General features: G+C 39.9%; 1 protein-coding gene and 1 pseudogene across 1 annotated transcript; both read right to left on the reverse strand.

The window, feature by feature from the left end:
* Window positions 1-10227: 10227 nt before the first annotated feature.
* LOC118237671 lies at window positions 10228-10920 on the reverse strand (annotated as a pseudogene).
* Window positions 10921-14433: 3513 nt separating this feature from the next.
* Window positions 14434-15052, reverse strand: LOC100770030 (1-acyl-sn-glycerol-3-phosphate acyltransferase alpha-like). Its single transcript, XM_035449347.1, has one exon. It carries the CDS (start codon window positions 14870-14872, stop codon window positions 14435-14437), a length of 438 nt encoding a protein of 145 aa, XP_035305238.1. The 5' UTR covers window positions 14873-15052; the 3' UTR covers window position 14434.
* Between the last annotated feature and the right edge of the window lie 2241 nt (window positions 15053-17293).

The raw sequence follows: 17293 nt of genomic DNA on the forward strand, positions 1-17293 counted from the left end.
ATATAAAAACATATTCAACAACAGGAAAAACCTATGATACAATCAGACTCTAGGGACTCTACAACAGCAAGTCCTGAACATCCCAATAAAGAAGAAGCAGAAGAGAATGAACATAAAAACAACTTCATGAAAAAAATTGAGGTCCTTAAAGAAGATATACAGGAAAACCTTAAAAATATTGAAGAAAAAACAAACCAAAATATAAGAAAAATCAACAAATATCCTAAATAAAGTCATGAAAAAACAATCAAGCATATTAAGTTAACAATTCAAGACCTGGAAACTGAAATAGTTATAATAAAGAAAACCCAAACTGAGGGAATGTTGGAAATAGAAAAGCTGGGTAAACAATCAGGATTTTCCTATGTTGAACAATCTCTGCATCATTGGGATGAAGCCTAGTTAATCATGGTGGCTGATTTTTCTGATGTGTTTGTGGATTCAATTTGTCAGTATTTTATTGAGTATTTTTGCATCAACGTTCATGATGCAGATTGGTATGTAGTTGTTTTCTTAGTTGTGTCTTTGTGTGGCTTGGTTACCTAGGTTATTGTATCCTTGTAAAAAGAGTTTCACAATGATCCTTCTGTTCACATTGTTTTTTGGGGGGCAGAGGGGATAGTTGGTTTTTCCAGACAGGGTTTCTCTGTGGCTTTGGAGACTGTCCTGGAACTAGCTCTTGTAGACCAGGCTGGTCTCGAATTCACAGTGATCCACCTGCCTCTGCCTCTCGAGTGCTGGGATTAAAGGCTTGTGCCACCAATGCCCAGCCCTTGTGTTCACAATATTCGGGAGAATTTGCAGTGTATTGGTATTAGCTCTTCTTTGAAATTCTGGTAGAACTCTGAGCTGAAACCATCTGGCCCTGGGCTTTTTTTGCTTGCAAGGCTTTTGATGACTGCTTCTATTTAATTAGGGGTTATAGGTCCATTTATACCACTTATCTGTTCTTGGTTTAATTTTGGTAAGTGATACCTAACCAGGAAACTGTCCATTTCCTTTAGATTTTCAAATTTTGTGGAGTACAGGTTTTCAAAGTATGACCTGTGAATTCTCTGGATTTCCTCAGTGTCTGTTGTTTTATCCCCCTTTTCGTTTGATTTTGTTAATTAGCATGTGCTATCTCTGCCTTTTTTAGGTTGAATAAAGGTTTGTCTACATTCTTGATTTTCTAAAAGAACCAACTTTTTGTTTCATTCTTTGTAATGTTTTCTTTGTTTCTACTTTATTGATTTCAGCTCTCAACTTGATTATTTCCTTTTGTCTCTTCCTCCTTGTGAGTTTGCTTCTTTATTTTTTTAGAGATTTCAGGTGTTCTGTTAATTCTCTAGTGTGGCTATTCTCCAGTTTCTTCGTATGGGAACTTGGTGCTTATAACTTTCCTATTAGAACTGCTTTCAAATATTCCCATTGGTTTGGTCATGTTGTTCTTTCATTTTCATTGAATTCTTGGAAGTGATGCTTTCTGTCTTTATTACTTCCTTTGCCCAGGGTTGATGCAATTGAGCATTGTTCAATTTCCATGAGTTTGTGGGGTTTCTGCAATTTGTGTTGTTTTTGAATTCTAATTTTAAGCCACGGTTATCTGATAAGATACAGGGAGTTACTCCATTTTTTTAACCTGTTGAGCTTTGCTTTATTGCCAAGTATGTGGTCCATTTTAGAAAAGACTCCATGTGGTGCTGAAAAGAAGGTATATTCTTTGTGTTTGGATGGAATGTTCTATAGCTATCTGTTAAACAAAATGGTCAATAATTTCTGTTATTTCTTTTGTTTCTTTGTTAAGTATCTGTGTGGTAGTCCTGCCCAGTGGTTCAAGCGAGGTGTTTAAGTGTCCCACTATAAGTGTGTGGGGTTTCATGTGTGATTAGAGTTTTAGCAATGATTCTTTTACAAATGTGGGTACCTTTGTGTTTGGGGCATAAATGTTCAAAATTGAGACTGCATCATGATGGATTTTTCCTGTGATGAATATCAAAGGACCTTCTTCATCTCTTTTGATGAATTATAGTTTGAAGTCTAATTTGTTATTTAGTAGGATATTTACTCTTACTTGCTTCTTAGGGCCATTTGATTGGAAAATCTTTTCCCTAACCTTTACTCTAAGGTAAAGTCTGTCTTTGAAGGTGAGCTGTGTTACATGAATGCAGCAGTAGGGTGGATTCTGTGTTTGTATCCATTTTGTATGCATATGTGTTTTTATAGATGGGTTAAAGCCATTGATATTAAGGGACATGAATGATCAATGATTGTTACTTTTTGTTTGTTTTGTGTTTGCTTTTAGTGGTGGTGGTCTGTGTTAGTTTTTCTCCTATTTCTGGCTTTCGTTAAGGAGAGATTATATATTGCCTGTATTTTTGAGTACATATTTATCTTCCTTGAGTTGGAGTTTTCCTCCAGAAATTACTTTAGGGCTCAATTTGTGGATTTGTATTTTGTAAATCTGATTTTGTCATGGGATTTCTTGTTTTCTTCATCTATAATGATTGTTTTCCTGGATTCCTGCATAGGAATTTTTGGTCTTGTAGTGCTTATAGGATATCTGTCCAGGACCTTTTGACTTTCAGAGTTTCCATGGAGATATTAGGTATGATTCTGCCAGGTCTGACTTTATATGTTATTTGGCCTTTTTCCTGTGCTTTTCTTAATATTCCTTCTTTAATCTTTATGTGTGGTGTTTTAATTATTATGTGGCAAGGAGACTTTCTTTGGCCCAGCCTATTTGGTGTTCTGTAAGCTTCTTGTACTTTCATACACATATCCTTCTTCAGGTTCAGAAACTTTTCTTCTGTGATTTTGTTTAATATGTTTTGTTGACTTTTGATCTGGGCTTCTTTGCCTTTTTCATATACCTATTATTTTTGGTTTGGTCTTTTCACGGAGTACCATGGATATTTTGTGTTATGGATGTGTTAACGTTTTTGTTGGTCGATAAAACTTATTCCTCTGGTTTATATTCAACACCTGGGATGCTGTCTTCCATCACTTGTATTGTGTTGTTTATGCTTGCATCTGTAGTTGCTGATCATTTACTCAAGTCTTCTATTTCCAGCATTCCCTCAGTTTTTGTTTTTCTTATTTTCTCTATATCAGGTTTCCAGTCTTAAATGGTTTGAATTTTTTCCTTCATCAGTTTGATTGTTTTTTTCTTGACATTCCTTGCTTTCTTTAAGAGATTTGTTGATTTTTTGCATTTTTAGTTTGTTTTTTCTTCCATTTACATAAAGGATTTTCTCATATCTTCTTTCAGGGTCTCTATTATTTCCATGAGGTTGTTTGTGAGGTCATTCACTTCTGTTTCATCTTTTTTGGGATGTTCATGGATTGTTGGTGTAGAGTCCCTACAATCTCGCTATGTCATATAAATATTTCTGTTGTTGGGTGTGTTCTTATAATATTGCCTTCCCATCCCTTGGGATAAGAAGTTATCTCTTCCTATCCTGTTTGGTATGGGTTCTAGGCTCTATCCTTCCCACCCCCTCTCTGCCATTGTGTGGAGTGGCAAGACCACAATGGTGGCCCATGAAGCCGGTTGCTTTGTACTGCCTCCAGGTCCTTATGGGGGATTCAGTGCCAGGAAGGTTCTTGTGGTAGAATGTCACTGGATGCAAAGGGGGGAGGTGGGCTAGAACAGCCCCTGAGACATCATGTCTCTGAGAATTAACTTTTTTCTTCAAGAAAGAAGAACAAAGCCTTCCTTCAGCACCTCAGTTCGTAGAACTAGCTAGGTTTTCCCAAGAAGCTATATGTTGCAAAGGAGATCTGCTGTGATCTGCCCAGAAATTTTACATGTATTTCCCTTCAAAGTTCTTATGATTACAAGCACATATGGAAGAAAAATATGGACAGAATAAAATGAGTTCATTTTTACAATCCTGAAAACTCTTTCTGGAATAGGCACATTGTCTCCACATGTTGTCGTGAGATACATTACATTTGGTTACTTTCCACAGGAATATGGTATGTGTTTTCATCATCATTATTGTTGGATCTTTCTGATTCAACCATTGAACAATGATGCTCTGCCTATTAAGGCTGCACCCCATTGATACGGTTCTTCATGTTGTTCTAACACCCAAACATAAAATTATTTTTATTGAATCATCATAACTCTTATTTTGATACCTTTTAAATTGTAATATAATTACCTTATTTACAAGATATCTGATCTATGACTATTTTGTCAGGACAAGTACCCTGCCAGGCCAGTGGTGTTGACCACAACATCTAGAGAACCATCACATTAAATATAGGATTAAATCCTTGGGAGAAATGTGAGTCATAAAGTAAATCTTTATCTTTGAGTGTGTTTGATAAGTTTTGTTGTCTTTAGAAAAGTACTCATGTAGACAAGTGTGGCCTTGAATGAACGGTGTAGCAGAGGAAGACTGAAAATCTGAATCTGCTGCCATCACACCCAGGTCCAGTCATTGTAGAACTGGAAGATGCCTTCAGGGAATCTCATTGTTATCAGCTTTATTCTGCCCTCTCACACTCACATGTACAGGTCTTGACAACCAACATTATGATAGGACCTTATTGGGAAATATAAGGAATATTGTGGTTCTTATCCCAAATTCTGTAATCCCATAAAGGCTAGAATCTCTAAAGATTAAAAAGAGTAAACTATCCCCTCAGCCAAAATCTAGGAATCTTTAATGTTCAAATCTGGAGAGCCTGAAACCATGAAATATAATTTAAATAGAAAAAAACTGGATAACATGCCATATGAAGAGGGATAATAAAGCCAAATTCTGGGGAAGGGAACATCCATAAGTTGTGCCAACAAAATATCTTTAATGTGAAAATGTGGAACATCTGTTGATATCCATTTTATTTGATAGAATTCTGAACAGTATATAGCACTAGTACATAAATGGACTTTGGGATCCCATTCCTCGTGGAGGTCCTCTCTCTCAGACTATGCCATCACACAAATAATACAATGTTCCTAGATGATCCCTGATGGAAGGCCTCACCATCCTGGGGTCTGGATGAGGGGTGGGACAGTGGTGTCAATGGAGAGCTTAGGAGGATGAGAGGGAGAGGGAAATAGGATTGATGTGAAAAATAACACAGTTTCTATAAATAACATATACATTAAGAAAAACAAATTGAAGCCTCCTGGTGACTTGCTCTACGTCTTCACCAAGCATCAGGTACACTAAAAAATATCATGATTCATCCACAAAAACTGTACAGGATACTTGAACACTGCTCAGTCTCCACAGGGAAATCATCAAGTCATACATAGATCCCAACAAATCACTCAGCCAAAGCACAAAATCCTGTTTCATAATACAGCTATTATTCCCTTTTTATTTCCTTATGATAGTTTCTGGAGTTTATCCATGAAAAAATTTTGCTATTGCCAACAACTTCTCATTTCCTGGGGACAGCATTAAATAGCTACCAAGACTCCTTAAATTTCTAGGTGTCCTTTGATTAGAACTATCAAGATTGTGATGGGACAATAATGGAACAGATGGGTTGGGTGCTCAGAATTACTTTTATCAACTGAAGCTTTTATTTTCTAAGGCAGATTCCTGTCTACTCATATGATGCACATTAGTGAACTTTAAGCAGTAAGCACCTGTAGGATGGAACATGACTGAGAAGGCAATGCCCTTAAATACAAGCCTAAGACATGGGTTTAAAACAACAGCATGTTAGCAAAAGTCACTGGGAAAGATAGGTCAATGTCAAAAACACCTGTAATGAATGAAGCTGGAGACTAGAGAATGTTTAGAATCTGTGGGTTCTGACAGATTGGTATATAAAGCCAATTTTTCAATGTAAAACTCATGAAGTGACAACTAAGTCCTGTATTGTCTACTAGATATATGAATCTAAGGAAAAAACCAAAAATTCAGAAAATCTCTCAGACACACACAGGAAATGAAAAATATTACCAAAGAGGCCTTTTCTTTTTTGTTCATTTTTTTTTTTACTTTTTTGAATTGAATTACAAACAAGATTGAATTCCATGACAATCCCAGTTCCCAACTCCTTCAGTTCCTCTCCCACCAACCTGCAACTAAAACCCTACCTATCACATATCCTTTCTTCTAATCTACACCTGACTCAACCTTTCTGCTCCCTCATGACCTCTGCATTCTTTCTTTTCTTCCTTTCTCATTCTCGAAGCTGCCTCCCCCTAAAGATGCCTCTTCATTGTGTTTCCATTTATTTATTTCATACACACCAGAAAAAAATAGCATAAAACTTTTGGCATTAGAAACATAGTAGTGATGATCAAATGACACATCTTTACAGGCACATGACAATGGAATGTTACAGCAGATGGAGCAATCCTGATGGGACATGTCACATATACAATGGCTGCTTGCTGCTAAGAGGCTACATGTTTCTTCATGTGACGAAAGGACACTAAGCATGTAGACCACCCACCCTGTGTCAAGGAAGGTACACAGTTCATTGTGATTGGTGGCAATTCCTCCTGTGCTAGTGGTATGTGTATGATTGTTGGAAGCTTTGATTAAACAGGGAGCAGGTGTAAGGCTTCTATCCTGTGAGAAACGTTTCATGAGCTAGCAGATTATTTTTATGTCTAAACGGCCCTCCATATATATAACATGTGGAAGGCATATTTTGCTTGTGTATGAAAGAATTTTATGTTTGAGGCATCACAGAATCCCTTTTGACACCTGGTACAGAAAAATGCCTTCTCCCTCTTGTGTCTTCTCTGGTGGGCTAAAAGCTTATAGGGATATTTTAAGGTTCTGGGGAATTTCTCACATTTGTATGTCTTAGACTCTCTGTGGATTCTCTCTTGGTTGCCCTCACATGTGAAGTTATCCTTATGGATCAGGCAGTCTTCAGTCTGTTCTGGCCTGGAGATATTCTCTGGTTATACCTCCTCCACCAGGACACCTACAGAAGAAGAGGTCTTCTATGACTCTTCTTGGTACCTTGAGGTGACTTGAATTGATTTTCTGTAATCCAGAGATATAGCATCAGAAACCCTTACTCAGGCTCAGAACCATTTTCTTTTTGGATAATAAAAATGGAGTCTATATCATTTCCAGGACTCCTACCACCACCCTTTAATTACTAAGATTCAAGGGACTGTTGTAGCCATCTTCAATGTCTTCATGTCCTGTGGAAACAAAACAGTGTATGATACTGTGCCCAAGATAGGTCCACAACCAACACCACTCCTCTTTGCTAAGTGATGCTCACATGTTCTCAATTAAAAGTCTTGGGGGATCTGCAAGTGTTTTTCTTGCATTCTCTTGTGTTGATGATGTTGCGGATTGCTATTCTTTCAGCAGGTTGTTGACTTCTTTTAAGGATATATTCTCAAAAATGAGGGCTTTCTGTCCCTGCATGTATGCAGGAAACTGTAAACAGAGTCAGATGACAATTATCAGTGAATCTGCCCTCAAATCAATTGCATGGAATCACTGGACTATGGGTTAGCTTTTTGTCTACCTCTCATTTCTAATGCTCTTATCTTGGTATTCACAGGATATGTTCCCTTAAATAACTACTAAATATATATTCATAAGATTTACATCTCTGTTGCTAAGGAAAAAGTAATGTTTCTGTCATTTCTGTCTGCAATATTATCTTCCACTCATCAGTATATTGAGAGAGGAAACATAATATTGGTCCAGACTGGAAAATAGGATCTTATCACTTCCAATAAGGCCTACCATTGTTACAAGGATTTTCCCTCATTGCACCCAAGATATGGCTGCTATCACAAAGCTGTTATCTTAGTAAAAGCATACCAAGGCTTGATATGATTTGCACAATGGCAATTAGAAATGTATATATGGAATGTTTGAAAAATTTCACCAGATTGCTACTTCTGTCAATGACTGAGAATTATGAAAATATACATATTAAAATATGACCAGATTTATTTACATCTATATTAAATATTTGTTTTCAAAATTTGCATTGCAGCTCTCTTATTCATCAAGAAAATTCTTATTGGTGTGTTGAATATGAATTTGAGAGTCTTATTTCAACGTAAGAAATAATATTCACAAATATTGTTTTTTTGGTGATATAGACAGCGTATCTTAGAATGGGTGCCTTGTAGCCTAGTCTGTTCACAAACTCACTAATTAATTGAGAACGACTTAGAACTACAATCCTAAAGCTTCCTTATCCCCATTGCTAGCATCCCAAAGATGCCTCACTGCATCAAGCATCCTTTTTCTTTGCCTGTTTTTGTTTGTTGTTTTGATGGTGTTGCTCTTCTGTTTTTAGACCCCCCCCCACGTGCCAATGTAGCCCTGGATATGCTAGAACAGATAGATAGTCCATGTTGACCTAACAGTGACATAAACTGGACTCTCAAATCTTAATGTTGGGTTTAAAAACATGTACTATAAGGAGTGAATTTCTCCAAATGTTCTAATTTGTAGATTCAGTTGTGTCCCCTGAAATTTATACATTGATATCTTATCCCCTAACATTGAGGTCTTACGTTAAAATAATCTTAATCACAACAGAAAAGACAGAATCCAAATTCCATCACATCCAAGACTCCTAGAAGCTCAGTGATTAAAATCTCTGAAGTCTAAAGTCTTCAAAATAAACATCCAAAAAATTTGAATGATGAAGCCTCGAGCTGAAAAGCTGTGATGAGAGAAAAAAAATTCATGTGAAAGGAAAGAATTCCAACTATATCAAATGGATTATCCAAAAAGCACAATGTTTTAATCTTGAGTAAAAGAAAATTAATGAAATGGCCTAGCTTTGATGGCTCATATCTAGAGGCAGAGGCAGTGACTGGAACTCTAGCTTGTCTACACAGGGAGTTCCTGGACATCTGGGGTAGTTACACGAAGACAGTATGTCTTGAAAAACAAAAAACAAAATAGCAACCAAAAAAAAGCCTGATTTGTCTGCACTGATACTCATTACATTTGATGATAATCTGGATTTTAATAAAATAAAGCAATGTTCGTCAAAAGAATTATTCCTATGAATATATTTGTTTTCATGACTATAATAAACCTACTACTGGCCTGGTGTGTTGGCTCAGGCCTTTAATGCCAGCACTTGGGTTGCAGAGGCACATGAATCTTAGTGAGTTCCAGGCCAGTCTGGTTTACAAGGAGAGTTCCAGTATAGGCAAAACTGTTACACAGCAGAAACCATGTCTAGAGAAACATAACAAAACAAAACAAAACAAAAAAAATCAATGAAAATAAAACATACCTATGTGTGTCCCAGTATTTAATTCTTTTCTGAGAATTGCATGGGTTACAATTCAGGATAACCCTGGAATGGTTGCAAAAAGCCTGTGAGTTTATATCCCTTGCATACAACTTAAATTCCAACACTAAGTAAACACAGGCTGGTGGATCACTGATTTGGGGCCAGCCTGATCCACAGAGATACAAAGTCTCTCAAAACAACACTAATTAGGAAAGGAACAAAAGGAATGTTTGAAGTAGTATGGTAGTCTTACAACTCCAGGATTTGAGTGTAAGGTCATCCACAATTAGTGAGTTTGGGAAAAGACTTGGCTACAGGAAGACATGTTGCAACAACAAAAAGAAAGATAAAAACAAAGAAGCAAAGTGAAATAAAAGTAAAGAAGGACAAAGAAGAGAAATCAAAACACCCTTTCCTTTGCCCACACAGCTTTAATTCCTACCCAGATCACGGTCTTCACATTATGTCTATAAACCTCATGTTTACACAAAAGAAAATACATGTTGCACTCTCTGCCAACAGAGATGGCCTGGTTCAGCCTCTTCCTTTTCTATTTTATACATCAGACACCTCCTGGGTGCCTCCTGTCCTCGGTCTCATTCTAGTGCCAATGGATCACAACATTGAAAAAACTGATTTGACCTCTCTTAGCAGCTATAAATCATAAGTAGCTCCTTGATCAAAGGTGGAAATTTACCAATTTTGATAAAAAGTACATTGAATATGCAAGGAAGAAGGAAACAATGAAGACACAGAAGGAGGAAAGAGTGAGGAAATGAAGAAAAGATAATATTTTACTGTTGTAAGCTACTAATGATTACATTTGGGGTCTTATAGAATTAATTAGATTTTCACAGGAAGGAATAAATTCCATTCTCCCACTAGTCATAAAGACTCTGCAGTTCTTCCTAAAAGTATATTCTAGTCTCATTTCTAATCATAGAAATAAAGTCAACTCACCCTACCCAGCTAAGTCTCAGGTTTATAATTGTCCACATCATTTTTTTCTCTGATTTTACCTCTTCTTCAGCCAGTTAATCTCTCTAGCTCAAGCTCATGCTGGAAGGGTTAACTCTTCTATGGAAGGTGATTTTTGAGGACAGGTCTGTCCTTCTTCTGGCACTGAGAGTCACAGAATGGAGCCACCTGGCCAAGCCCATAGATGTGGGATTCCTGAATCTGCTTCTCACTCACTGTACAAGGAGGGTATTGACAATCATTGTAGGCACAGGAATTTTCTTCCTCTTTCAACACATCTCCATTTGGATATACTACAGGGTCACATCCAGGACAGGGAATTGTTCTTCATTGGGTTTTGGGGAAGAAGCTGGATAGGAAGTCAGTATAAATTATGCTTCGTTTGTTTGCTGGATGTCTCTTCAGTGTTAGGTCACCAGCCCTATACTAACAATTGCAGGTTGTCCAGGCTACTACTGTCCACAGTGACTGCATTGAGATGTACCACATGAAACTGGGGAGCCCACACACCCCGTGTGATTCCCACAGCAGCTTATTCAGAAGCCTGGCAGAGCCCTTCCCAGGTTTTTTAATGAAGGCATATGCTACTATTTTACCATCATTTCCATCAGCTTCTACTTCCATTCCACCTTCAAAGGAGTAGCTCTCCAACACTGGGATGTCTTGCTCATCTATCAGAGTGTATTTGGTCTTCCTGACCACCTGGCAAAGCTGCATGACGCCCCATTTAAAGTCGGACATGGCCATCCGGGCATTCTAGATAGGTGGAGCCACTCCCTCCAGAGGCAAAATATTTAGGAAGGAATAAATGGATTACTCTGAAATGAGGCCAGTTACCTGAGAAAAGAAGAAAGCAGCCATGATTCTTGGAAAATGTTTAGAACAACTGAGGCTCTTGGAAGGAACACTCTCATCCTGTTGAGGTGGCTGCAGGCTGTGCAGTGTGCACTAGATTTCCCTTTTTTGTGAGCTATCACCTGTGCTTGGGTGAACTTCAGTGACGCAGTTGTCTTTGATTAATTTTGTCTCCTTTATGTAACCCCTCATCCATATCCCTGTATGTAACTCCAGTGAAACTCATCTTTTCGACAAATTGGACTTTAGTGACATCTGAGTTTCAGTCTGTTATGGGTTCCATATCTAGGGTGAGCTGACATGTGTTGCATGTCCTCAGGACATCAAGGCTCATTTGTTTTCTTGTTATTGTGAATAGGGTGGCAATAAACATAGTTGAACAAGTTTCTCTTTCCAGTGTGAGTGTGTGTGTATAAAATGTGTGAGAGAGCATGTGTGCCACAGCATGTCTTTGGTGTTTAATGGAAAACCTTGAGTGTCCTTGTTTATTTTTTACTAGCATTGCTACCTGACCAGCTTCTGAAAATTTTCTGGTCTCTATTTAATACCAGGGACACTGGGATTACAATCTTGGGGAGCCTTCATTTTCAATGAAAATATGACCTTTAGAATTTAATGGGATTGCTAGCAGGGAAACTACAGAAGACTCTGACTGACTTCTGAGAAGTGTAGAATACTACTTTACATAAATAGATCCAAAACCAGAAAATTCTTTATGTGAGTGAACGCCAGATCTTTTGAAGAATAGGGCAACGGAAGTTAATTAATACGACGATCTTGGAAAAGGTATTCTTGGGTACAGACTTATCTATTTGTTTGAATTTATATGTGGTGTCATTTTCACAAGGGGAATAGTGGCTCACTTCCACTGAAAAGAAAAAAGGGGTGTCCTCATAAAAGTGTGAATGAAATAGAACCAGATAGGAATGGTGACATTTGCCTGACGATGACTCACAGCAGGCTCCTCTGTGCTGTCTTCTTTATTCCTCTATAGGTGGTCTCAGGGCATTTGATATTTTAGACATCCTTGCCCAGGCTGCTATAAATGGGGGATTTTTTTTCTTTTGTGCTGATCTTGGATGTGGTGGAGGTGCAATTAGGAGTTGCAGATATAAGATTACCATGAGATGTAGCACAGCCTGAGCTATTAGTCCACAAGTAGAGATTGTGTATGGCCAAGGCCTACAGCAGGAGCAGCTGCCAACACTATGCTGTTGAAGCCACAATTGAGGAAATAGATGCATGTAGAGCCTCAACCCAGGCTCAAGTTTCCACCTCAGTTGCAGCCTGAGGCACAAAGGATTCTCAAAGCTCAGGTCCATCTCCTGAGGAGCTCTGCCTAAAACTACTTCAAGACCTGTCACTCATAGCCCTGATGATACACGGTTACCATACCAAGTCCCACTTATCACTGTAATGTGAACCTTTGGTTCAGACCTAAAATTGATACATCATGGAAGAGGTAGCCTTGCAAACAAGGGCCAGGATATTGCAGAATCTGTGGTATTGGGGAAATTGGTCCTCCAGTGTCCTAAGGACCTCAGGTCAAATTCTGGTGTTGGTGCAAGAGTTTGTTCACCTGCCAACTGAAGTGTGTGATGCATGAATTTTTGTTTTCTCTTTAGACAGAGGGGATGTGCTGAAGCTCCTAGCACTCCTGCCTCCTCCTCCCAGAATGGAGAGGTAGTAGAAACATGCCACCTCTGCACTCAGATCATTTCCTTTATTTAGACACTGGGGTTAAATCAATATTGCCCAGGCTTCCATCGAATTTTTTGTGAACTGCTTGCTTTTGTGACATGGATGGTGGGATTTTAACTGGTAAATGAGTTTGGACAACAATGAGAAAGAAATTCCACATAGAAATCTTGGGGAATTGTCAGAGATAATTGTAGTAGCCAGAGGTTTCTAAGATACCAGGAAGATTAGGCCCCATGATGAAATAGCCATGGCTCATAGGGGATCACAGAGTCTGATCTGACAATCAATCACCCTGTATAGAATTGAGTAAGTCAGTGCCTGGAGTGTTGGCTTATAAGATAAGAACACTGACTGCATTTCTACAGGACCTGGGTTCAATTCCAAGTATTCAGATTGTGCACAGCTATGTATAACCCCAGTTCCAGGGGATCTGGCATGTTCACCCAGATATAAATGTATTCAAAACAACAATGTACATGAAAAAATGTTTAAAGACCCAAATAAGTCCATTGAACAAGTGTTTTGGTTGTGTAACTTGGTATTTTTCATTCTTGTTTGTTCTGGATTAGATGGTGGTGGTGTCATTGTTTGTGGATTTCCCCAATTTTTTGGTGTTTGGTAAAGTGGGATTATCAATCACTTATGGTTATTTCAGCATAGTTATTTTCATTACAATGGAGTTTTTCTTTCATTAATTTCTGTAGTGCTGAATTTGTGGATATGTTTTGCATAAATCTGGTTTTGTCATGGAATATCTTGTTTTCTCCATCTATAGTAATTGAATTCTTTTCTGGATAAAGAAGTCTATTATGACTTCCATGTTCCCTTAGAGTTTGTAGAATATCTCTCCATGATCTTCTGGCTGTCAATGTTTTCATTAGAAGTCCAGTGCAATTCAGATAGGTTTGCCTTTGTGTGTTATTTGGCATTCTTTTTGTTGCTCTTAATATTTTTTTCTTTATTCTGTAAGTTGGGTTTTTTGATTATTATGTTGTGAGGGGGACTTCTTTTGTGGCCCAATCTATTTTCTGTTCTGTCAGCTTCTTGTACTTTCACAGGCATATCCTTCTTTAGGTTGGGGAAGTTTTGTTCTATGATTTTGTGGAATGAGTTTTCTATAACTTTGAGCTGAATTTCTTCAACTTCTATACCTACTATTCTTAGGTTTGGTCTTTTCATAGTGTCCCATATTTCCTGGATATTTTGTGATCAAGATTTGCTGGACTTGAGATTTTCTCTGGTCAATGACTGTACATCCTCATATGAGTCATCAACATCTGAGTTTCTCTCTCCCATTTCTTGTTTTCTATTGGTTATGCTTACATCAGTGGTTCCTGATCATTTACCCAGCTTTTCTAATTCCAGCATCCCTTCATACTGTGTTTTCTTTAATGTTTCTAATTGTGCTTTGAAACTGTGAATTGTTTGAATTGTTTCCTTCACTTGTTTGTTGGTTTTTTTCTTGGCTTTCGTTTGATTGTTTAAAAGATTTGTTTGTTTCTTGAATGTTTGTTTTGTCTTTTCCTCCATTCCATGTAAATTTTTGCTTTTTTTTCTTTTATTTCTTTAAGGTGATTTCTTGTTTCCTATTTAATGTTCTCTGTAGGGGAAGCTGTATCCACGCCTTCTTAGGGGCTGGCTACAAGAGTACCTGAGGGCTTGTGAGGGCGTGGTCAGAGTGAGTAGGGGGACTGCGTTTTCAGTCAATGAAGATGACTCCTGCCAGCCAGCAGGCCAGCCCGGCAGAGACAGCCCAGAGTAGCTCGCGCTTGGCAATGGGCACACAGCGGTCTGGCAGCACCTCCATCATCCCAAGCAGGTCGAGGGAGCTCTGGTGGTTGGAGACCACAACGTAGGGCTGCGTGGGAGGGAAGTGTTGAGCCCCCCGCACCTCCACTCGGATCCCATACAGGTATTTGATGTGGAGCAGCAGCAGACGCAGGATCTTCATGTTCTCGACGTTGCGTCCCCGCACAGCACACACAGGGTTTGCGAGTATAGCCAGGAAGAGGATCCAACCATTGTAGAAGGCCATCTTGAAGAAATACTTGGCACAGGGGCTGTAGAACCACAGGGTGGACAGCAGGAGGAGCACTAGCAGCAGCAGCGCTGTACAGGCCCCGGGCCACAGCTCCATTCTGGTCACCTCCTCGGGGCGGGTCCTGCGGGTCGGGCCCCTCCCCAGCCAGGCTGCGGCAGCCGCGGCGTCTGTAGGTGCCGAGGGGGCGGCGGGGCTGGGGACGTCCTAGCCCCGGCCGGTGGAGGGGCGGAGGGAGCGGGAAGCTGGGCCCATCGCGGTAGGGGCGGAGGGGGGCCGCGCCCCTGGGCTGGCTCTGCCGGGCTGGCCTGCTGGCTGGCAGGAGTCATCTTCATTGACAGAAAACGCAGTCCTCCTACTCACTCTGACCACGCCCTCACAAGCCCTCAGGTACTCTTGTAGCCAGCCCCTAAGAAGGCGTGGATACAGCTTCCCCTACAGTTCTCTATCATCTTCATAAGATAATTTTTAACGTCTGTCTCTTCTTCATCCTCTGTGTTGGGCTTTTCATTTCTTGCTGGTGTGGAGTCCCTATATTTTGGTGGAGTCATATTGGTCTTTCTGTTGTTGAGTGTGTTGTTACTCTGTTCTCTACCCATCCCTTCTTTCAGCTGGTGTAGGTGGGGTCTCTCCCTCTCTCAGATGGCAGGTGGAGGCTCAGGCTCAGGCATGATGCTCAGGCTTAGGCAGCAGCTGGAGGGCTGAAGGTGTTGGGTGGACAAGGGTGAGGTATGTCCAGACTCAGTGTGGCCCTTCTCTTCTGGATAGGTCCACTGTTGTCCAGAAGGTGCTCAGGAAGAAGCAAGAAGGGCTGATGGGTGAGGTTGGGGTTAGAGCAGCACCCAGATTCACCTCAGGTTCAGGCACCAGCAAGAGGACAAAAGGCAGAGGGCGGACAAGGGTGAGGTGTGTCGAGACTGAGGGTGGAACTTTGGGTATGGGCATTTCAATCTTGTCCGGCGGGGGGAGTCAGGCAGAAACAAGCAGGGGTTGATGGGCGAGGTTGATGGAAGAGAAGTTCCCAGACTCACTCAGGTGGCAGTCAGAGCGCAGAGGGCAGATGGCAGACATGGATGAGGTGTGTCCAGACTCAGGGTGGGTCTTCCAGTCTGGGCAGGTTCACTCTTGTCTGGAGGCATCTTGGGAAAAAGTGAGCAGGTGCTGATGGGAAAGGTTTGGGACAGAGCAGCGCTCAGGCACCATCCCGAGGACAGAAAGCACTCTGTCCGTTGGAGGACCTACATTTTAAATTTCTTGTAATTGATATTAAGTGTATTAGAGTTTCTCTCATGTAAGTAGTATATCTGGACAAAACGGGGCTTGATGCTCATTGAGGCAGGACCCTGATCATCAATACAGATTATGTGTGGTTGAATCTATTCCAAAAGACATAAACAACAACTCCACAAGGTGTAATTAGTTGGAGAATCATTTATTGAATGAGACTGCAGATTTTAGGTATAAGGTTTATGGCTAGAAATGGGATGGCCCAGTGGGATGGTTTACAAAAAATGATCATAGACAAGAAACTTCAGAGTCTTGGAGTCTACAGACATGATCTGTTTTTTATTGGGGTTTGACACCTCAAATCGGTGTCTTGATCAAGTAACTCCTTAAGCTCTATCAACACATTACATCTCAGTTTTAGCATTGACTTCACTTCAGATACCATATATATGAATATGCAGTGTCTTTCTCCAAATATTATCAGAGGCTGCTCCACATTCAGAACATGGCTTCTCTGGATTCTTTCTGCTGCTCAGTTCTTCAGTCAATTCTGTTTATACTAAATTCTTCTGTATTGAAGCAGATGTGAATCTGATCATCACTATCTACAGAGAAAGATGGCACAACGAAGTCCCAAAAAAGGACACTACTTCTGGAATTTTAGCCAAGGATGTCATTTTCCTCTAAATTATGGCAGTTCTGAGAGAAAGACTTGGTCCTTAGAGGAGGCTGTGTTACTGTAGACAATGAGATGCCAAAGCATGGTTGTTCTTTGTCCATTTGGAACAAATAGGTGTGTTTTGCTTCTCTGAATGTATGCCCTGGGAGACAATTGTTTCCATGATAAATCTTGGATAAGAAAACCTACCAAGAAGCTGGTTTTGGACACTGAACTTCATTGCTGGTTTCTTTGAGCTCATCTTGGGTGCCTGTGGATATGACATCAATTTGTACTGAGAGCAGGATGACAATCCTAGACAGCTGGCAACTCAGGTACCAGAATTCTCATGGTGGGATTCAAGCAAGAGTTGATTTGATGTTTCTTTGGGTGACCCTGGTTCTCCTGGCTCATCAATTGGAGAGGTTTCTTTCCTGGAGCCTGTGAGAATCCGATATCTTGTGCTTCCACTAATCCATAAGTGTTCTCTTCTTGTTCTTTTTTTTTTGTAAAAACATGAGGGGGTGGTTGTTCTCATATCAGATGTCTAGACTAGTGGGAGACCAATCAGATATGATCCAATGAAGTTTTCTTCTTGGTGAGGTAAATAAGTGATGGTCTCGTAGGTTTCTTGA

Source organism: Cricetulus griseus, chromosome 9 (assembly GCF_003668045.3).
Source record: "Cricetulus griseus strain 17A/GY chromosome 9, alternate assembly CriGri-PICRH-1.0, whole genome shotgun sequence".
NCBI classification, from domain to species: domain Eukaryota; kingdom Metazoa; phylum Chordata; class Mammalia; order Rodentia; family Cricetidae; genus Cricetulus; species Cricetulus griseus.